At 49.4% G+C, this 23,683-nt stretch overlaps 1 protein-coding gene across 1 annotated transcript in view; it reads right to left on the bottom strand.

The window, feature by feature from the left end:
• POLN (DNA polymerase nu) overlaps positions 1 to 23,683 on the bottom strand; it is a 103,323-nt gene that overhangs the window by 31,909 nt on the left and 47,731 nt on the right. The window contains exons 11-15 of the mRNA XM_081092581.1: positions 19,484 to 19,567; positions 18,909 to 19,004; positions 8,938 to 8,994; positions 7,891 to 7,944; positions 6,976 to 7,041 (exon numbers count right to left, since the gene is read on the bottom strand). Coding sequence (XP_080948707.1) covers positions 6,976 to 7,041; positions 7,891 to 7,944; positions 8,938 to 8,994; positions 18,909 to 19,004; positions 19,484 to 19,567 — 357 coding nt within the window. The remainder of the gene's footprint in view (positions 1 to 6,975; positions 7,042 to 7,890; positions 7,945 to 8,937; positions 8,995 to 18,908; positions 19,005 to 19,483; positions 19,568 to 23,683) is intronic.

The following is a 23,683-nucleotide window of genomic DNA, read 5'->3' as shown; positions in this document are numbered from 1 at the left end:
AGCAGGGGATCATCTACTGACCTGCACTGGACACAGATGGGTTTTTTTTATTTTTTTTATTTTTAATCCTCATCCGAGGATATTTTTTCCATTGACTTTTAGAGAGAGTGAAGGGAGAGGGAGAGACAAAGAGAGACATCGATGTGAGAGAGACACATCAATTGGTTGCCTCCTGCATGCCCCCGACCAGGACCCATGCCCCTCACCAGGGCCGGGAGCCTGCAACTGAGGTATGTGCCCTTGATCAGAATCGAACCTGGGACCCTTCAGTCCGACACTCTATCCACTGAGCCAACCGGCTAGGACTGGACACAGATGTTGAAATGATAGACAAGGACAATAAAACAAAACAGTTACCACAACTGCATTCAATATATTGAACAATTAAGTAGAGCTATGAATGACATAAAAAAGATCGAAACTGAATGTCTAGAAATGAAAACTGTAATGTTTAATATGAAAAATACACTCCGTGCATTAACATTAGGTCTGAGGTGACAAAAGATGTGTGAGCCACAGGACATAGTAATTGAAATGATCCAAATTAAAACAGGAAAAAATATCCAAGGAAAAGAAGAAAAGTGAGTTTCAGTGAGCTACGGGACAAGCTCAAATGACCTAGCACCGTGGTCGGCAAACTGCGGCTCGCGAGCCACACACAGCTCTTTGGCCCCTTGAGTGTGGCTCTTCCTAAGTCTTAGGAGGACCCTAAGTTAATAACAATGTACCTACCTATATAGTTTAAGTTTAAAAAATTTGGCTCTCAAAAGAAATTTCAATCGTCGTACTGTTGATATTTGGCTCTGTTGACTAATGAGTTTACAGACCACTGACCTAGCATACGCAATCATAGCGGAGTTCCCAAGGAGAGGAGAGGAGAGGAGAGGAGGGAGGAAGAACAGAACAAGTATTTGAATAATAACTACCAAGAACTCAACAAACCCCTAACACAGAAGGTGAAAAAAACCACACCAAGGGACATCATAAGCAACATTTTCAAAACTAGCGATGACAAGAAAAATCGAACAACAGCCAGAAAAAGACACATTATGTAGAGAGAAACAAAGATAATGACGACAGCAGTTCTTATAAGAAGCAATGTGAGAAGAGAGTAACCTCTTTAAAGTACTGCAAGAAAAAACCTCCAACTGAGAACTTTACACCTCACAAAAATAACTTCTAAAACCAAAGGTGAGATAAAGACATGTTTGGACCTACAGAAGCTGAAAGAATTCACCAACAGCAGCCCCACACTATAAGAAATATAAAAGTGGACCTGGCTGCTTTGGCTCAGCGGATAGAGTGTCAGCCTGAGGACTAAAGGGTCCCGGGTTTGATTCCGACCAAGGGCACATGCCCAGGTTGTGGGCTCGATCCCCAGTAGGGACGTGCAGGAGGCAGCCGAGCGATGATTCTCTCTCATTGATGTTTCTATCTCTTTCTCCCTTCTCCCTTTCTCTCTGAAATCAATAAAAATATATATTAAAAAAAAAAAGAAATATGAAAGTGGCCCTGGCAGGTTTGCTCAGTGGTTAGAGTGTTGGCCTGCGGACTGAAGGGTCCCGGGTTCTATTCTCGTTAGGGCACATGCTCAGGTTGTGGGCTCGATCCCCAGTAGGGGGTGTGCAGGAGGCAGCCGATGGACGATTCTCTCTCGTCATTGATGTGTCTCTCTCTCCTTCTCCCTTCCTCTCTGAAATCAATAAAAATATATATATTTTTAAAATAAAAAGGTCATTTTACAGAAATAATGGGTAAATTCATCAGGGGGCTATAACAATCCTTAACATTTCTGCCCCTAATAAAAGAGCTTCAAATACATGAAGGAAAACTACAAGGAGATGAAGAGCTACAAGGCTGTGGTTGAGAGCTTAGCACCGGGAGCTGGGCAGACGGAACCCTGCAAGGCTCTGAGAGACCAGGACAACACTATCAACCAAGCTGACCTAAATGGAACTCGGCGGCCGTTCCACCCTCGACAGAATCACATGCTTTCGGGAGCATCTGATGGGCCATAAAGCAAGTGTGAATACATTTAAAAGGATCGAGTCCTACAAAGTATATTCTTGGACCTTGTGGAATTAAATTAGAAATCAATAACAGAAAGACACTTAGAAACTGAATAACAAACTCCTAAATAATCCATAAGTAAAAAAAGACAGAAAGCGTTACTAGTTTTTCTAAATTTTTCATTGATTGATTGATTTTAGAGAGAGAGGAAGAGAGGAAGACTGACTCGTTGTTCCCCTTATTTATGGATTCCCTGGCTGCTCCTGTATGTGCCCTGACCAGGATGGAGCCTGCAGCCTTGGTATCGGGACGACGCTCTAACCAACTGAGCTGCCTGGCCAGGGCACTCGTTTTTTGAACTGAATGAAAATGAAAACACAACATGCAGCATTTACTGAATGCCAGAAAGAAGTACGTGGGGACAAGTTTATTGCACTGAGTGGCTGTATATTGCCGGGAGCCGGTCCATCCTTGCTGTTTCAAGGGACCTGGCATATATGGCATACTGTTCTTAATATGTTTGCTCACCTTCTTGGCACTATGTGTTTTAACCAAGGTCACCTCTCTGAGAAAGGTTGTTTCCCCAGGTAGGGATTTCCCCTGAAGTTAGGGAGGGAATAAAACCCCTTAACTAAGTGCCAGGCGGGTAATTAATCACTTTAACTATGAACAATCATGCTTAAGCTACATAATCTTTACTCCCTGGAATGGAGATAAGAAACGCCCTAACCTTTGGAATAGAGATTGATAGGATTGGAATCAACTGGTATAAATACAGATGTAACAAGACAACAGGATACAGAACCTAGACACAGAACCTACACAGAACCTAGAGACAGAAGAACTTCCCTGGAGAGAGCATGGCAAAAGATCCTGGACAGAACCTGGCTACAGAACTTGGCTGGAGGCCCTAGACAGAACCTGGCAACAGAACCTGGCTACAGAACCTGGATAGAACCTGGTGACCAAACCTGGCTGGAGAACCTAGACAGAACCTAGCGAGGGAACATGGCTACAGAACCTGGCTGGAGAACCTGGAGAACCTGGCTGGAGAACCTAGCAAGAGAACATGGACACAGAACCTGGCTGGAGATCCTAACCAGAACTTCGCTGGAGATCCTGAACAGAACTTGGCTAGAGATCCTGGCTAGGCTGTTGATCAACTGAATGCTGTCTCTGTGTCATTCCTTCTTCGCCGACTCCGTCCACACCTTTGGGGACCCCTGGACCTGCTGGGGTTGGACCCCAGCAGTATATAAAAAAGGCTTCAAATCAATAAATTCAGTTTCTACCTTAAGAAACTATAAAAGGGAGAGCAAATTAAACCCAAAGTAAGCAGAAGAAAGGAAATGATAAACATCAAAGCATAAATCAATAAAAACAAAAAGTAGAGAGAAAGTCAACGAAACCAAAACCTGATCATGGGGGGGACGTGGGAAGACACAAATTACCCGTGTCAGGAATGAGAGCCGACCTCACTACACACGTGGGAATGAAGGAATGCTACAAACCACCTTATACCCATAAATTAACAATTTAGATGAAATGGACAAATTCCTTGAAGAACACAAACTATCAAATTCTCTCAAGAAGAAATAGATAACCTGAATAGCCCTATCTCTATTGAAGAAATTTAATTTGTGATTAAATAGCTTCCCATAAAGAAACTTCCAGGCTCAGATGGCTTCAATAATGAATTCTATTAATAAGGAGGGAAAAAATAATTTTATACGAATTCTTCCAGAAACTTGAAGAGGAGCAAATACTTTCAATTCATTATTTGAGGTTAGCATTATCCTGGTACCAAGACCAGACAACAACACAATAAAAGAAAACTACTCCATGATATCCATCATTAAAACAGATACAAAGAGCCCTGGCTGGTTTGGTTCAGTGGATAGAGCACCAGCCCACAGACTGAAGGGTCCCGGGTTCAATTCCAGTCAAGGGCACATGCCCAGGTTTCAGGCTCGATCCCCATGGGGGGCCTGTAGGAGGCAACCGATCTATGATTCTCTCTCATCATTGACGTTTCTATCTCTCTATCTCCCTTCCTCTCAGAAATCAATAAAAGTATATTTAAAAAAAACAGATGCAAAGATTCTAAACAAAATTTTACCAAATCTAATCCAATTATATATATATATATATATATATATATATATATATATATATATATATATATATGATATTATATACACACACACAAATACATACATCAAGACCAAATAAGCTTTAGTCCAGGAATGCAGAGTTGGTTTAACATTTGAAAATCTATTGGTGTAATCCATTATATTAACAAATTTAAGGAGAAAATCCCCATGATCATCTTAATAGAATCAGCCGTGGGCAAACTACGGCCTGCGGGCCGGATCCGGCCCGTTTGAAATGAATAAAACTAAAAAAAAAAAAAAAAAAAGACCGTACCCTTTTATGTAATGATGTCTACTTTGAGTTTATATTAGTTCACACAAACACTCCATCCATGCTTTTGTTCTGGCCCTCCGGTCCAGTTTAAGAACCCGTTGTGGCCCTCGAGTCAAAAAGTTTGCCCACCCGTGTAATAGATGCAATTTTTTTTTTTTTACAAAATCCAATTTCTAGATAAAAACTCAGCCAATTGTTATTTGAAGAGAATGTTCTGAAAGTGGTTAGGGTGCTTATGTAAAACCTGCTACAGCATTCTCACCAGTGAAACCGAGTGATTTCCTCCAACATTAGCAACAAGACGAGAGGCCTGCTCTCACCACTTCAATTCAACATGGTACAGTGTTCTGGTTAGTATAATCAGACAAGAAATAGAAATAAAAGGTATCCATATTGGAAAGGAAGAACTAAAGCTTTCTTTATATATGAAATGATAATCTACATAGAAAACCAGACAGGATTGGCAAAAAAGTTATTAGAACTAAGGTTGCAGGATGCAAAATCAAAATATAAAAATTAATTGTAGACCAGCCAGTGTGGCTCAGTGGTTGAGCATCCACCCAGGAATCAAAAGGTCCCTAGTTCAATTCTCCGTCAGGGCACATACCTGGGTGGCAGGCTCGATCCCCATGGGGGGCGTGCAGGAAGGAGGCAGCCGATCAATGATTCTCTCATCATTGATGTTTCCATCTCTCTCTCCCTCCCCCAAATCAATAAAAATATAGTTAAAAAGAACAGAAACATTAAAAAATCAATTGCATATCTATATAGTAGCAATGAACACGTGGGATGGAAACAATTTATAATAGTATCAAAAAGTCAGCTTTCCCAGGAGAATTCCGGGGTGACTCCTCGGTGAGATGTGGCATCCACCGAGAGAAAGGGTGTGCAGGCTTAGCAGGCCGAGAGGCTGCCTGAAGGGCAGACGGACGCAGCCCCTGCAAGAAGAGGTCGTGGTAGAGTGAGAATTAGCGTTAGCGTCAGTACCAGAGCTAGCGCTGGTCCCAGTCTGCGGGATGAAGACTCAGAAGAGCCCTCTGAAGTGGGATGTCCAAAGCAAGTCCCTTCAAGAATGGGCTCGAGGTCCTCCGAGGGCGTCCTGCACTCACAGCCACTGCCCAGCAGCGCCCAGGGCCGGCCTACCCTGCCTCAGGTGCTGGCCTGGCAGGGTGCAGTCCAGACCGGGCACCGAGGGACCCGTGGGACAGACACGTGCACGACGAAGGGAAGGAGGGAAGGGCTCACGCTCTCCGCTTTGCAAACCCCCACTCACTTGAGGTCCTTCACCATGAACATATACTCACGTGGACACGGTCTATCCTGCATACTTATTCATTTTATTGGTTTCAGAGAAGGAGGGAGGGAGGGAGGAACATCAATGATGAGAGAGAATCATGGATCGGCCGCCTCCTGAACGCCCTACACCAGGATCGAGCCCAAAACCGGGCATGTGCCCTGACCGGGAATCGAACCGTGACCTCCTGGTTCATAGGTCAATGCTCAACCACTGACCCACCCAGTCATGTTATAGTGTATATTGAAATAATTCACGTATTTAATTGATATATTCTTAAATAATTCAATTATTTAAATTTAAATATAGATCCAGGTAAATATTGGTATATAATATCAAGACTTCTTAAATAAAATGAAAAGGCATAAAATAAAAGCATAGTTTTATTATTTATTTATTAATTATTATTATTATTTTTAGAGCAAGTGGAAGAGAGGGGGAAAGACAGAGAGAAACATTGATGTGAGAGAAATATCAATTGGTTGCCTCCTGCATGAGCTCCAACCAGGGCCTGGGCCGGGGAGGAGCCTACAACCCAGGTACGTGCCCTTGACCGGAATCTAACCCGGGGCCCTTTGGTCCTCAGGCTGACGCTCTATCCACTGAGCCAAGCTGGCGAGGTTGCATAGTTTTCTTTTTGTAGGAAAGTTGCATTTTGTAAATACATGTGCTTAGCAAAGATTCTGGAAGGACAGACACCAAATGGCAGCACAGTTAACTGGCTGGAACGCAAGGGGCTTTCGTTAGGGTTTTCTACATTCTTTTCTGTACCTAAGGAACTTCCTGTAATGAGAAATCCGTAACGAGCTGTCTGTAATTCACAAACATAAAGCCATTTAAACAGCGAATTGCTTTCAGTGCTACTAAGCCTGCATCCCAAATCCTCAGAGGCAGCCTTGCACCACAAGGTGGGCGGGGCCTCAGAGCATCAGCCACTGCAGCCAGGTCCTGGGAACCCGGAACCACCTGGTCAGTACAACCTAAAAACGAAGGGGTGGGACTGGGTGTCCGTGTCCGAGAGAATGACTCCCTGAGCGGGAGAGCCTCTCACTAGCTCAACACTTCACGACAGACCGACCACGAGTCTTGTCCCCCACTGCGTTCGTGCTAAGTAAACATTAGCTAGGTGAATAAACAGGAGGAAATCCGCTCCAAGGTAGGGGGTGCGGTAAACACAACCACTCTGTCATCCCGGGGGCCCCTCTTAGAAACAGAAACTGGTGTCTGGCAAGGAGCTAACCTACCGGGTGCTTGGCGGAGAGCCTTCCGGTCACTGTCCCCGTCTGGTTCCACGTGGAGGAGATGGCGCCCTTTACCAGAAGGAATAGGGGTGAGCCCTGGCCATGCCACGTGGAGTCGAGAGCGTGCTGCACCCTTCGGCACCTCCCTGCAGACAGCACTCCCTGTTCCTCCAGAGGCCCTACCCCGCCCGACTCCTGGGGTCAGAAGCTGCCAACTGTGGTCAAGATGTCCCCTCACCCGGGGGAAACTGCAGCAGGACCGCGGGTCTCCGAGTCACTTAAGAACCCTGTGCGTGGGGAGAGGGCCGAGGGGCTCAAGGTGGGCCCAAGGGGGGGTGTGCATCCCGCAGAAGCTGTGTGGCCTCAGACGAGTGACAGGACATCTCTGAGTGCAGACTCCTGGAAGTGACCACGAAGGGAGCTGCAGCCACACGTGGGAGGGCGTGGGGTTGGCAGCCGGGCCTCCTGGGCCCCACTCCTGGGTACAGCGCCTCCTAAAGAGGCCTGAGTCCCAGCACAATCGTGGCTCACACTCCAGTTTATTAGACTACTAGAGGCCCAGTGCACGAAATTCGTGCACGGGGGGGGGGGGTGTTGTCCCTCAGCCCGGCCTGCACCTTCTCACAGTCGGACATCCTTAGCGCTGCCACGGAGGCAGGAGAGGCTCCCACCACCGCCACTGCGCTCGCCAGCCATGAGCCCGGCTTCTGGCGCACTGACCACTAGGGGGCAGCTCCTGTATTGAGCATCTTCCCCCTGGTGGTCAGTGCTCATCATAGCGACCAGTCATTCTTTCATTTGGTCGATTTGCATATTAGCCTTTTATTATATAGGATTTCACCATCAACCCAACTCTAAGAGCCTCCACACCGTCTGAACTCACAGGCACCCACATTCCTCACGCTTCAGCCCCGGTACCTCTTTCACGCAGGCGAGCAGCCCGTCCACAAAGGTCGACTTGATCTTGTGAACCTGTTACAGAGACAAGAAGCGCCACCTTCTTTGTTGAAGTCGTTCAACAGGAGCGAGCGTCAGCGCCGCGTGTCACCAAGACGACCCAGGACCCCGGAGTGGCCTTGTGGCCAGAATTAAACCACAGCGACCCGCTGAGAAGGGGTCACCCCCCTTTCTACAGGTATTTGTTATTCTGGAGCCATGCTCTCACAGGAAAGTGATGAGGATCAGGTGCGCTCCTGCCCGTCACCCGTGCCCCGTGGTGCCCCTCTCAGTCCTCCTTCAGTCCTTCCATTACTTCAAGGACAAGGGCAGTTGCGACCCCCTGCTCTCTAGCAGCTGCCCAGCCCTGGCAGAGAGCAGGCCATGGGCTCAGTAAGTAAAAAAACCGGTGGGCGTGGCTCAGTGATTGAGCATCGAACTATGGGCCAGAGGTGTGCAGGGGGCCACCGACCAATGATTCTCTCTCATCATTGATGTTTCTCTCTCTCTCTCTCTCTCTCTCTCTCTCTTCCTCTCTGAAATCAATAAAAATCTATTAAAAAATAACACAAAAAATGCCGATGATACTAGCAATGTGAGTGCTACATGTGGTTCAAGGACAACAGAACTGCTGGCAGGTGCAGGAGCAGAGAAGCAGGGCAGCTGGAAGGGAGGGGCGTGTCAGTGACCAGTGAACAGGAACGCAGACGGTAAAACGCCGGTGGAGCCACGCACCGGGCCTGCCCCGGGCACGGAGGCGGCTTCCACACACGGTACTGACGGAGGGCACGTCACACTGTCACAGACACACCAACTCCTTCCTTCCGAGTGTTCGCCACCCCTCAATGCTGAGAGGGGCTGACTGTAGGTGGGGTGACACCACGTCGAGGTGCCAGCGAGCCGTGCGAACACGGGTCAACTCGAACGATTCCATTCAGGGCCTCGTCAGGCTGCCTCAGCGACTGGATTTCCATCAACAGAGCCGGTAAGCTTCCCCTTCGTCACCAACTTATTAAGAAATTAACTTACCTGCCTGTATTCCAAAATGATCTTGGGTAATGGATGGAGGGCTTGCAGAGCAGTTAACTGAAAAATGAGAGTAAGTATTATTAACAGAGTCATTCATGGAAGCTTAACATTCCAGACACTTATTTTGAGCCGGAGAAAGTCCTAAAGAACACCGTCTCCATTGAGCATGTTTCCCAAAATGGAGATGCATAAGCAACTCAGCTGAGCAGGCGCCCCGGCCTCCATCCCTCACAAATCCGTCCTCGTGGCGCTAAGGGCGCTTCACGAGAGCGGGACGAGGTGTCCATGAGGACTCCGCAGCCAGGGCGCGTAAGACACCACCTGGCGGGTGTGGCTCAGCTGCCTGGAGTGTCGTCCCGGCACCAAAAGGCGGCGGTGATTCCGGGTCTGGGCACAAATCCGGTCTATCCTGGTCCAGCTGCAAACGGGAGGCAGCGGATCGATGCTTCTCTCTCACATCAATGTCTCTCTCATTCTCTCTCTCTCCCTTCCTCTCTCTAAAAATCGATTTTGAAAAATTATTTTAAAAATATCACATGGCAGCCCTGGCTGGTTTGGCTCAGTGGATAGAGCGTCAGCCTGCGGACTGAAGGGTCCCGGGTTCGATTCCGGTCGAAGGCATATGCCTGGGTTGCGGGCTCCATGCCCAGGGAGGGTGTGCAGGAGGCAGCCAATCAGCGATTCTTCCTCCTGGCAGAGAAAACTGGGAAATGCCTACAAACGTGTAACGTGATCGTTCAGGAACACCCAGCACCTGAATCGCAGGGAGCCGGGCATGAAGTCACGGAGGTGACATCAGAGCATGATTAAGGATTTTCAAATTAATTTTAAAAAGTCAAAATATAAAAAGTCAAAAATATACAGCAGAGTACAAGCTCATAAGAACACGATTTGTTGAAGTATCACAAAGTGAACTCGCCTGGGCTCGCCCAGAGGGAACCCTCAGGCCCCTGCCCCCACCAGCCTGGCCTCTACCCGCCAGGCCACTGTTCCCAGGTTTTGAACTTCGTGTCAGTTCAGGGCAGGTTCTCTGTGTGTGTGGCTTCTGTGCTCAGCGTGATGGCTTATGGCTCACCATGCTGCCGTGGGAAGACGATGCCGTGAACGTGTAATGCTGATTGTTTGAACGCAGGTCAACTACTTCTCCCTCCACCACGGATGGACATGTGGTTTTCCCACATCGGGCCGCGGTGGACACACGGTGCAGTGTCGGGAACGTCCGCAGCTGTTGGATGCACACGCGAGGAGGCGTGAGGGCGCCGGGCGCCGGGCCACGTGCAGCGGGGACCGTCCAGCAGTTCATCACACCCGGGAGCCCGTGCCCGCGTCTCGGGTAACGCGTGTTGCCCTGTCCTCATCCCCGCCGTCCTGGTGATGTGAGCGACGTCTCACTGGGCTGCTGGCGCGTATGCCCCGGGGCCCGAGACGGCCGAACAGCACGTGGTGTTTACTGACTGCACCTCCTGTGCCAGGGTCCTGTGCGTGGCCTCGGCCCACGGGGAAACCGCTGTGCCTGTTCCTCCTGGACTGTGGGCACCCGCTGCCTGGACGGGCTCTTTCCTATGAACTGGAAGCGCCTTCTGTGAGGCTCGCCCTTCCTCTTGGTGAGTGGCGTCTCTTCCTGAACAGAGGGTCTTCATTCCACTGTCGTCCAATGTGTCGACCTCCTTCTTTACGGTCATGCATTTGTGTCCTGTCTAGAATGTCTCCTACATCAGGTCTTGACGATATTCCCTATGGTATCTCCACAGCCTTCACTGCTGTGCCTTGTACATGTGGGTGCACCTTCACTTGGCATTTCTTTCTGTGGAGGATGTGAAGTAGGGCCCAGAGGCACTGGTGCCTGATCATTTACGTGGCAACCTCCTGCTCAGGGCTTTGCAGCGCAGCTTCTGAGGTCAAGGGTTTCACACGCCCAGGGGCGCCTGCTTGGGGCTTCTCCACCCGCCCCGGTCTGTTCGTTTACCCTTGAATCGACACCACACTGCACGGATCACTAATTAATTCCTGGCAATTTCCATTGCTATGTGGTTAGTCTTGCATCCAACAGACTCAATCTTCCAATAGTGCTCTATCTTCCAAGATTACCTCGGTTCTTAGTTTTTGCATTTTTCTTTAAATCTGGGAATCAGCTTGCCGATTTCTACAAAAACCGTCTGCCCGGGCTTCATGAGGATCATTTTGAATCTGTGAACTAGTCTGGGGACTGGTGCTCTGGCTCTATCGTAGTGTGTGGGCCCAGAAGTGTGTGTCTGCAGGAAGACTGAGGGAGGGGACGTGAACAGTCCCGGGCTCGAGAGCTGGCACTGCCGGGGAGGGTCCCGACTCAGTATCTCCCAGCTGCCCTTTTCTTAGAAAAGCTACTCCTCAGGGAGATGAAAATACTCAGCCAAAAGCACTGCTTCCGATCAACTCGCTCTCCTCGCCCTGATGCCTGACTCACAAGAGAGCTTTCTGAGCGCAGTCTGCCTGCGCATTGAGAAGAGGCCCCGAGAACTCTGAAAAGAATGAAGTGTTTGATCTCCTAACCTGGATAATGCCGGACCGGAGTTGGTCTATGATCCGGGCAGAGGCCACAGCGCCTGCTGCTCCGTGGGCTCCATCAAACACTCCGCTGGCTCCTGGCCCCACACTCTTCTCATCCCCTCTCCCTGCGGCCACCTGTTGGCACCTCCTCTCTCCCGCTCCTCACGGGCATTTCTTTTTAAAAAATATATATTTTATTGATTTTTTACAGAGAGGAAGGGAGAGGGATAGAGAGTTAGAAACATCGATGAGAGAAACATCGATCAGCTGCCTCCTGCACACCCCCCACTGGAGATGTGCCCACAACCAAGGTACATGCCCTTGACTGGAATGGAACCTGAGACCCTTCAGTCTGCAGGCCGACCCTCCACCCACTGAGCCAAACTGGTCAGGGCCTCACGGGCATTTCTGTGAGCAGGTCCCTGGTTATCAGTGCTGCTGCTTAGCGTCAGCAGCGCTTCGTGACCGGCCGCCTGCCGCAGGCTCCGACTCCACGGCTTGGTCGTGGCCAGGACAGGGGTTTCTGCAAAGCTCCTGTGTGGCAGGAGGACCGGCGACGTCAATCCAGATCGGCTGACTGCCTCCGCGCACGTGTCTCAGCTGTGGTGCGACAACTCTGTGCCAATGGCTCATGAACACGTCTGTCTTAACATGCCCAACACGGGGCCCTTTACTCCATGCCCCCCCGCCCCCCCACCTAAAACCGCTCCGCTCCCAGTCTCCCGAGCGCTGGCCATCTCTGCTCAGGTGCAGAACTAAGGAAGCCAGGGGTCACCCCACATTCCTGACTTTTGCTCACACTCATGGATGTTTCTTTCTGTCCTGAAAACGCTCTGAAAATCTACTGCTCTGCCCTACCCTCGGCCATCACGCGGACTGTGGAGACATGGGTCCCCACACACAGCGACAGCCCATCAGGAGCCTCCTCGTGCTCCACCAGCGACACGACGCACCATGGGCCTCTCAGACCCGTGTCAGTGCCGGCGGGACGGGGCCGCAGGACCGCACTGTGCTGCTCAGTAGGAGATGGTGCTGTGACTTTGGAGGACAGTGAGAGTTTCTTACAAAACTAAACGTCCTCTTGCCATACAATCCAGCCACCCCACTCCTTGGAGGTGGAAACTTATGTCCACACAAAACCCTGCACACCGATGTTTAAAAGCTTTATTGCCAAAAGCTGGAGGCAGCCAAGATGTCCCTCCGTAGACGATGGGAAAAAGCAGCTGCTACACCCAGACAAGGAAGAGTACTCAGACTGAAGAGAAATGAGCGATCGAGCCAGGAACAGACGCGGAGGAAGCCTCAGTGCCCATGACTAAGTGACAGACCATCTGAGAAGGCCCCACACTGTGTGATCCCAAGTATATGACAGTCTCAGGAAGATGACACGATGGGGACAGTGAGCGGATCAGGGCTGGAGGGAGGAACAGGCGGAGCACAGAGGAGCTCCAGGGCATGAAACCGCTGTGAGTGTGAGGATGGATAGTGCCATTACACACTTGTCCAGACCCCCGGGGCGCACAGCACCAGGGTGAGCCCTCCGCACGCTGTGCCCTCTGGGTGATGAGGTCGAGTCAGTCTAGGTTCCATGCCTGCAACAAGTGGACCCTCTGGTGGGGGTGTCGGTAGTGGGAGAGGCTCTGTGTGTGAGGGGAGGGGGGGGTATGAGACGTCTCTGTGCCTTCTGCTGGATTTTGCTGTGGCCCTAAAACTGAGCTAAAGGTAAAGTCTGATAAAACCGTACCTGTGATCCCAGCTGCGCTATGCTCGAACCTCCCAGGCTGCCCATTACCTGCGGGCTAAGGGAGGGAAGAGAAGTGGAGAGGAGGCTTAATTTTGAATTTAGGACTATGTGCATGGGTTGCCTAGTAAACGTTCATCATTTTTTGTTTGTCTTTGTTAGTCCTCACCCAAAGATATTTTCCCATTGATTTTTTTTAGAGAGAGTGGAGGGGAGGGAGGAGGAGGTAGAGAGAGAGAGGGAAACATCGATGTGAGAGACACATCGATTGGTTGTCTCCCGCATGCTCCTGGACGAACGGGGATCAAGCCTGCAACCCAGGAACGTGCCCTTGACCAGGAATCGAACTGGAGACCCATTGGTTCAAGGGCCAACGCTCTCTCTAACTACTGAGCCAAGCCAGCCAGGGCAAAACACTCATCTCTTTTAATGCACAGACTAACATGACTGGTCCAGGAAAAGAGTAAGGCCACTATGACTTAGGGCCCTCATGTTCTGGGGAAATTAAGGTCACCGTCTTAACTCTGTCCACAAAGCACCCTACACCGGAGGAGCTCCTTCCCCTCCTTCCGCTGTGGGCTGTCTCGGAGCAGCACAGGCAGCAGCAGGGAAGGGCGGCCCTGCCAGCTGGTGCCAGTCGGAGAATGAATCCACCCAGGACCCCGCGCAGGTGCCGCCTCCCCAGGCGCCACCACCCCTGGAACTGGGCTCGCTGACTCCCCGCTCCGCCCCCCCCCAGCCACCAGGAGGGTCTCGCAGCGCCCCTGCTGCCGGGCTCCACAAACAAACCACAGCCACCAGCTCGGCCACCAGGTGCCAGCTCCAGGCTGCCTGGTGCTGGGATGGAGTGAAGCAGCCGGCAGAGGCTGGGCTCTGGGCTGCCCACATCCTAGTGGGATAAGCAAGCAGGCAACTAAGGGAACCACGGGAAATGGCGAGTGTGTGTAGGAAAATGAAGGATGGGGCGAGAAGACCTGGGGGGAGAAGGGAGGGGCTGGGTGGAGGGGAGCAGGGGGTGGGGGGACGGGAGACAGCTGTAACACTGTCAGCAATTTAAAATGGAAAGGAAGACAGAAAGGAAATGAAGGTGAAGAAATGGGCTGTAATGGGCCTCGCTGTGCTGTGTGACCAAAGAGGTTCTGAGAGCAGTGCTGAAGCGAGCAGCGTGCAGCCAGGTGTGTGGAACCTGCGGGAAGAGTCTCTGGGGGAGGCCAGGGCTGTGCAGACACCTGGGCAGCAGGCATGCTTGGGAGGGGGTGGGGGGAGCCCGGAGTGGGGATGGAGCGAGGCCAGAGGAGGGGCAGCGCCAGGCCCACAGGCGGGGGCCACGCTCGAGAGCTTGGGTTTTATTATAAGTGTCACAGAAAGCCACTGGAAGTTCACATCACAGGAGTGACATGGTTTCTCTCTCTCTCCTTTTTTTTTTTTTAATAAAATGTATTTTTATTGATTTCAGAGGGGGAGGGAAAGGGAGAAAAACATCAATGATGAGAGAGAATCATTGATCAGCTGCCTCCTGCACACCCCACTGGGGATGGAGCCCGCAACCTGGGCATGTGCCCTGACCAGGAATCAAACTAGGGACCTCTTGGTTCGTAGATCAAGGCTCAACCACTGAGCCACACTGGCCAGGCTTTCTTTTCTTTTTTAACCTTCATTGAAGGATTTGTTTATTGATTTTAGAGAGAAAGTAAAGACGCAAGAGAGAAACATCGAGGTGAGAGAGAAACTTCAATCAGCTGCCTTCCTCACGTGCCCCGACGGGATTGAACCCACAGCCTTTAGTGTATGGGACGATGTTCTAACCAATTGAGCCATCCACCCAGGGTGTGACGGTTCTGTAACACTTTCCAAGACCACGCTGCCGTGTGTGATGAATAACCGCAGGCGTGAGACAGCGGGCGGGAGTGACTGTGCAGGGAGCTCTGGAGGAGCCTGAGTGGAAGGTGAAGGGGCTGATGGTGAAGGTGGAGGGAGGGAGGCAAACTCAAGACATACTTTGCACGTAGGGACTTTAAGACTTGCTGCAGGTGAGGCTGAAAGAAAATCAAGATGATTCCCAGTTTTTGGATGAATAAACTCATAAAAATAGCCAATACTTACTGGTTTTTGAGAGCTTATGTCAGGCATGGTCCTAAATACTGTTCCCTCCACGCCCCCCCCCCTCACACACACACACATACACACACACACACAGTTGCAGAATCCTCACAAGATTCTAGCAGGTATGTTACTATTATAGTCCTTTTGTTACAGATCAGGAAACTGAGGCACAAAGCAGTCAAGCAACGTGGCCCAGGCTGTGCAGGTGGCGTGGCTGGCGCCACTGCCCTTGCTTCCCAAGGACACAGAGAAGGACAGGAAGGCATGTGGAAGAGCACGAATCCAGGTCCCTGCAGGGGAACCAGGCTCCACGCAGTCCCTGGCTCACTCGACAACGGCCACCCGAGCCCCCAAGGGCCAGGTGTAGGGACAGTCAGCAAGCGAGGGGACCGCCAGGTGAGATGAGCAGAAAGTGAAATGATGGAGAGGCGATATGCACGGAGGACTCTAAAAGCACAGCCTCCCCTGCTGCAAAGCCAAAGGCTGGACACGGCCGAGCGAGCACTGCTGGCCTCCGCAGAGGGTCCCAGCAGAGGGACATGCACGCACTATCGCTGCCCTCAGCTCTGTGCTGCCGCCTACTGGATTGTAAACGTCTGTCTATGCTCCACCACTTTCCTAGAGTAGAGCCGCCCCACTCCCTGCCTTTGATTTTTATTGATTGATTGATTTTAGAGAGAGAGACAGAAACATCAATTTGTTGTTCCACTTACTTATATATTCCTTGGTTGATTGTTGTATGTGCCCTGACCAGGGACTCAACCCACAACCCTGGTGTATCAGGCCAACATCCCAACCAACTAAGCTACTCCTTGTCTTTCAAAAATGGAACTGTCTTGCCCAGCCGGCGTGGCTCAGTGTTTGAGCGTCGACCTATGAACCAAGAGGTCACAGTTTGATTCCCGGTCAGGGCACAGGTCCGGGTTGCAGGCTCAGTCTGCAGTGTGGGGCGTGCAGGAGGCAGCCGATCAATAATTCTCTCTCATCATTGATGCTTCTCTCTCTCTCTCTCCCCCTCTCCCTTCTTCTCTGAAATCAATAAAAATATATTAATAAAAAAACAAATAAAAATGGAACTATCTTATGACCCAGCAATTCCACTTCTGGGAATATTCCTGAAGAAACCCTAAACACTAATTTGAAAAAATATATGCACCCTTATGTTTATTGCAACTAGTGTCCTGGTGCATGGATTCGTGCACACTGAAAGGAAATTAATTAGAAGAAATATTTTAATAGAGTTATTTGCCCTTTCTCTATAATAGAAGTGTTAACCAAATTCACAATCGACAATGACAGATCGAAACACACGCGTGCAATTGGTGCCAGCGAGAGCTTTATATGTATCACGCATGCGTGAGTCAACTTAGCCTTTTATAGATATAGAATAAACTTGCTTAGTTAGACCTGCTTTCTGATTTAGCTAAACTTTTTCCAGCCAAAAAAGTTTATTGGGGTGCCCAATAAAGCACCCCAACTTCTCTTTCAGGTAATTATCAGCAACACAACAGTAAATATCAACATGAAGCAGATTATTATTGTAGATCACGCAGGGAGAACAAAGGGTTAAATATTTAACTGCAGTAGTGTTTGACTATATTCTGTGCAGTGAGAAAACCAGAAGTAATTTTCAGGGTTCACCATTTCTTACTTCTTTTCAGCCGGGTCAAGTTTCTAAGCTTTCTAAATCTCCGTTTTTTGGCTAATAAAAAGAAAATAGGATTCTACCGAGTCTCCTATCTACCTGCTCCAGGACTTCTGTGAGGATCAAATGAGATGAAGCACGGGAAAACGCTTCATAAACATTTGGTTGAACTGTAAAATGTTTGTACCTGGCTATGATGCAAGTCGGGTTCCTGGACTGAAGAAACTCCAAGGAGGCTAGTTGCTAGGGAGAGGAAGCCAGGCATTGGTACGTGACGTCATTACCCCGCACTCACAGTGACCATTTCCGGGCTGGGCTGGGCTGTGGGCCGCATTTTGCGCCATGGGGTCTTGGCAGCACTGGCTGCGATTTGGTGAGGTGCCGCTCCAGGGTGGTGGCAGGGCCTGTGTCCCTCTTGGGGGAAGCCGAGTGTTGGTTTGTTGGGGCCAGTGCATGTCATGGCAGCTCCTACGTTGAGTGCCTGCCCCTGGTGGTCAGTGCTTATCATAGCTACCGGTCGGGGGGGGGGGAAGCCTTTTATATATATACTAGAGGCCTGGTGCATGAAATTCGTGTACAGGAGGGGTCCCTCAGCCTGGCCTGCACCATCTCCAATCCGGGACTCCTCCCGCAATCTGGGACTGCTGGCTCCTAACCGCTCACCTGCCTTCCTGCCTGATCACCCCTAACCACTCTGCATGCCTGCCTGATGCCCCTAACTGCTTCCCTGCCTGCCTGATCACCCCTAACCACCTCTGCCTGATTGCCCCTAACCTCTCTGCCTGCCGGCCTGATCACCCCTAACTGCCCTCCCCTGCCTGCCTGGTTGCCCCTAAGTGCCCTTCCCTGACAGCCTGATCGCCTGTAACGGCCTCTGCCTTGGCCCCCACCACCGTGGCTTTGTCCAGAAGGACGTCCGGACGGATGTTTGAAAGATGTCCGGTCTAATTAGCATATTACCATTTTATTAGTATAGATATATAGATAGATAGATAGACAAGCTATGGAAGCAGCCCAAGTGTCCATCAGTAGATGAGTGGATAAAAAAGCTGTGGTTCATTTACACAATGGAATACTACTCAGCCGTAAAAAAAAATAACCACCAAGGAAATCTTACCCTTTGCAACAGCATGGATGAACCTGGAGAGCATTATGCTGAGGGAAATAAGCCAGTTAGAGAAAGAAAAGTACCATATGATCTCATTTATATGTGGAATAAAATAACTAATGAATAAAATAAAATAACAAAATAGAAACAGACTCATAGACACAGAGAACAGACTGATGGTTGACAGAGCGGAGAGGGGTTGGGGTCTGAGTGAAAAAGGTAAAGGGATTAAGCCCAAAACAAAACTCACAGCCACAGACAACAGTGTGGTGATGAGCGAGGGAAGGGAGTGGGGGAGGTAGCAGAGGGAAGGGAGTCAATGGTGACGGAAGGAGACCTGACTTGGGTGGTGAACACAGTGCAGTAACAGGTGACGCATTAGGAAACTGTATACCTGAAAGCTATATAATGGTATTAACCAACGTCACCCCAATAAATTCAGTAAAAAACCATTTAAAATGTACAGAACTGTATTCCTCCCGAGAAGGGCAGCTAAGATTTCCTGAGATGAATGTGGCAGGAGGAGAGGACGGAGGACCTCCCGTCTCCAGGCTCCTGTGGGCAGGACGGGGCCTGGCCTGGGCCAAGAACTTGGTTTTCAGAGCAAACTTCTACCGACTGTCCTGCGGGGGAATCAAGCCAATGGTTTGCTCTGGAAACTGGCCCCGCTGCCCCTTGCTCCTGGGTTCGTAACTCGAAGGCAACACCCTTGGGCGGGAGCGTGACCACCGCCACCTGCTGGGCCTGGTGCTGGCCGTCCCGCCACAGGCAGTGGGCGGGCTGGGAGTGAGCACACGGGGCGCAGACATGCTCTTGTTTCGGAAGAAGGGGGTGGTTTTGAGCCTTACCACGGCTTCGGATGTGGACAGGTGGCCCCGCAGCCCCGTCTTGGGAAGCGTCTCCGTGGGGCTCAGCAGGTGCAGCTTCAGCTTGCCAAAGAGGATCTTCAACAGAAGATGACACGCAGTGAGGGCCCGGTGTGCGGGGCCAGCATCGCACAACAGGCCGCAGCCACGGCCAGGGCAGCCGCAACACGGGCGCAGAATGCTGGAAGTCTGATTTGCTACTTTTCTTGGGCTTAAAGGCTCTAAAGAAGTGGTTCTCAACCTTCTGGCCCTTTAAATACAGTTCCTCATGTTGTGACCCCCAACCATAAAATTATTTTCGTTGCTACTTCATAATTGTCATGTTGCTACTGTGATGAATCGTCATGTAAATATCTGATATGCAGGATGGTCTTAGGCGACCCCTGTGAAAGGGTCGTTCGACCGCCAAAGGGGTCGCGACCGACAGGTTGAGAACCACTGCTCTAAAGGAATGACTCTCAATGTGAGAGAACATGAACTTACATATAAGTTCAGGATACACCTCCCTTCACCCGAGTAAGAAGTTTATTTTATGAAAGAACCAGATGCAGCTGTACCTCTCGAAGCTGATCGCTGCTGGTTATGAGGAACTGCTCTCCTGCCACAAAGTGGGCTTCTTGCTCCAGTTCCTTGAGACGAGACTGTGAACGTGATAAACACAATCTCATTAGCAGTTTAAGATGATTTGATTTGTTCACCAAACAGTTCCCAACAAAAGCCCTTTTAAGGATACAAACACATATTTTTGACACTAAAAGTACATATTTTGACTCATGGTGGGATACCCAGGCTCACAGGATCCCTCTAAACCTAAGGAAACAAACGGAAAGAAGCAAAATCAGTAAAAAAAAAAAAATTCACCAAAATGAGGGAGGGAAAGAATGAATTCTCCAGCAGCGTTCTGACTAGAAAGGGGTCCAGCATCCCATTATAAGCATCAAAACCCCTGCGTGTCCCATGGCAGGGACTCCGGGCCCAGCTGCACAGCCACAGCCACAGCCACAGCCAGCACAGAGACGGCAGCCACGGAGAGACGGAGGCCGATAGGGACAGCGCTGGGCCGAGCAGAGCCGCGGGACCTGCTGCATTTACAAACCCGTTCCCCTCACCATCTTGGTCAGAAGAAAAGTAGAAGAAGGCCAGGACTTAACAAAAAATTGTTGTAAAAGGAAAGAGAGAGCCGAGTCAAATCAACCAATTCTGGTGAAATATCGTCCACGTTCTACTCTTTAGAATTGCCGTTAGGTGGAAATTTCTAAGAAGTTTATAAACAGGGGCCAGAAAAACTAGGAGCGGGACACATATAACATAAAAAAGTAACATCTCAGCTAAACAAAGAACCCAGGAACAACGGCCTCAGTTAAAGATGCCAAAACTCCGAGTTAAAGAAACAAATGATTTAAAAAACAAGGAGCAAAGCATTAAGAGACAGCCGATGGGTCCCCTGAGGAATACGTCAGACCTCAGCAAACAAAAGCACAGTCATAATTGTTTGATCTCAAAAAAGGGAGCGAGAGCGTGAGCTCCGCGCTCATACGGCACATGCGCACACTCCTGTGTTTAAGCACACGCAGTGCTGGGTGAGTATAGACAGAGAGAGACAAAAAGACCGACAGCTTCAGGCAAAACAAGACATAAATGTCTCCTCAGAGCAGAGACACATGAGCACTACAAGGCATCGGCCAAGCGGGGGAGCCAGGAGGCAGAGCCCAGCTGGGCGCACAGGAGCCAGCAGCCCGCTGGAGGCCGGGTCCTGCTATGAAACCGGGCCCTGAAAGTGCTCCGTCGTGGGAGGAAGCCGGGGTAGGCGGTATTGGTTTCCTGCTGCCGCATAACAAACACCCCCAAACACCACCATGGTGTCTGCTCGCATTTCTGGGGATCAGCAATTTGGGTAGCGCTCAGCTATGTGCTTGTGCTGGCCTCGCGACCTCGGGGTTGAAATGTCCATCTTTCACTAGATTTCCCCCCCAAATATTTAGCTCATTTTAAAAATTGTGACAACCATATTCTTTAAACCATTTTTTTCTAATTTTAATTAATTTATTAGTTAATCCTCACCCGAGGATATTTTTCCATTATTGATAATTAGAGAGAGTGGAAGAGAGGAGGGGAGAGAGAGAAACAGCCCAGGACTGGGGACCAAGCCTGCAACTGAGGTACGTGCCCTTGACCGGAATTGAACCTGTGACCCTTCAGTCTGCGGGCTAATGCTCTATCCATTCAGTCAAACCGGCCAGGGCAGGGCTTTTCTTATTGATAGGAGTTCTCTACATACTCTGTATATTACTGTTTATCACACACATTGTAAACAGAATAAAAATCCGAACAGTATTTTTAAAAGCAAACTGAAGACTTTTCTATGAAAATGCAAAGAACCTAGAACAGCCAGTTTTTAAAATGAGCTACGTGTGGGAGAATGGCATCCTGTAGGATATCACGCATATTGTAAAGCTCCAGGAATGGGCCAGGGGAGTGTTAGCACAAGGACAGACCGACCAATGAGAACAGAATCAAGTCCAGGAAAGACCCCCCCCCCCACAGGGACCTGATTTATGACAAAGACCCTGTAGTCCCCCCGCCTTATGCACGGGGGGTGGGGGGGTGCTCCGAGACCCCATGGATGCCTGAGACCGTGGATAGCACTGAGTCCTACGTATACTATGTTTTTTCCTATACATCCATGCCTGTGATGAAGTTTAACTTGTAAATCAGGCACCCAGCAATAACTAACAGCACACAGAACAATTATAACAACATCCTGTCATAAAAGTCCTGTGGATGTGGCCTCTCCCATCACTGCACTGCCCTCACTCTCCACGTAGGAAAGCACCTTCCGGCTTTATCTACGGTCAGCATCACCACTCTTGTGCTTTGGGGCCATAATTAAGTAAAATAAGGGCAACTTTAACACAAGCACTGCGATGCCACAGCCATCCATCTGGTACCTGAGACGGCTACTGAGTGACGGACAGGCAGGCCTAGATGTAGCGTGGGCACGCTGGACAAAGGGCGATTCATGTCCCAGGTGGGACGGAGTAGGACAGCAAAAGACCTCATCACAGCCCTCAGAACAGTGTGCAACTTAAAACTTACGAGTAGTTTATTTCTGAAATTTCCCATTTTCAAACCATAATTAACTTCAGGTAACTGAAACCGTGTTAAGCGAAACTGTGGATAAGGGGGGACTACTGTACAAGACAGTTTTGCATTTTATTTCTCCCTCTTAACATTCTAAGTACTTTCTATTCCACACAGAAAATGTTAGCGAGCATAACTTTGAAGGGTGACATGATTTCTACTGCACTATTGTTACCCCTTGTTTAACCGTCCCTCTACTGTTGACCCTGTAGTAAGTTTTAGGTTTTAGCTAGTATAAATAACATTGCAATGCACATTTTTATAAAAATGTCTATAACAGTAAGACCTAAAACTAACTCAGATCTATCCACAGAAGAGTAGATAAACACATTGTTGCACATTCACACAATGGAGTAGCACTCAGCAACATAAAGAAACAAACTACCAGCACACAAACAACAGGCGGATCTCAGAGCATGGTGCTGAGCGAAAGACACAAAGAGAGTGCACTGTCCGATCCCACCCACGGAGCCCTAGAAGGGTCCCGCCAGATATGGCAGCAGAGGTCAGAACAGCGGTTGCCTCTTGCGGATGCAACTGGGGCTGTGTATGGACACAGACATCAAGCTGTACACTAAGATGTGCACCAACGGAAAAAATAAAGAAAAAAACAACAAAATTTGCACCAATGGGATCCTGGGAACACAGCAGAGTAGGAAGCACAAAGGATACTCTCAACAGAGTAAAAAGGCGACCCACAGAGTGGGAGAAAGTATTTCCAAGCCATATATCTGATAAAGGATTAGTATGCAGAATACATAGACAACTCTTAAAACTCAATGACAAAAAGGAACAAACAATCCAATTAAAAGTGGACAAAAGCTGAATAGACATTTTCCCAAAGAAAATATACGAATGGCCAATAATCACATGAAAAGACTCACAACATCACGAATACGTAGTGAAATGACAATCAAAACTACAATGAGACCCCCTCACATGCTTAGGGGGGCTGCTATAGAAGATCAGAGACCACGGGCTGCGAGGGCATGGGGAACTGGAGCCCTTAGACCCTGTGAAAGATGCCCGGTAGCTCCTCAGAAAACTGAAGACATCATGACCACAGGATCTCGCCGTTCGTTTCTGGGTGCATACTCCAAAGAGGGGAGAGCAGGGCTCTAAGGGGTCCGTGTGCCCCCCGTTCACAGCAGCCACTGACTGATGTCCGGTTACAGAAAGTGCGTACGTGTCTACCATGGAGTATTACGCAGCCTCAGGAAGGAAGGACGCCCTGCCACGTACAACGTGGATAAACCTCAAGGATGCGCTATGCAGTGGAATCAGCCATTCACAAAAGGGCGAACTGATTCCGTTTACACAAAATACTTTACAGGAGTCACAATTACAGAGACAGGGAGTGGGTGGTGGTTACCAGGGGCGCACGGACCCCTCTGGGGGAAGGGAGAAGAGGGAGTTAGTGTTTAATGGGAATAGTTTCAATTTCACCAGATGAAAGCAGTTATGGGGATGGCTGGCAGGCTGTGCACCATGTGAGTGTATGTAACACCACTGAGCTGTGGTGTTAGAAATACTTGAAATGAGAAAATTTATGTTAAGTGTATTTTATCACAATAAATAAAAATATTTGTACCATTCACAATATGTAATTTATTTCT

The sequence above is a fragment of the Myotis nattereri genome (assembly GCF_964212035.1).
Source record: "Myotis nattereri genome assembly, chromosome: 1".
In the NCBI taxonomy this organism is placed as follows: Eukaryota; Metazoa; Chordata; class Mammalia; order Chiroptera; family Vespertilionidae; genus Myotis; species Myotis nattereri.
This window is presented reverse-complemented; position numbering and strand designations above follow the sequence as displayed.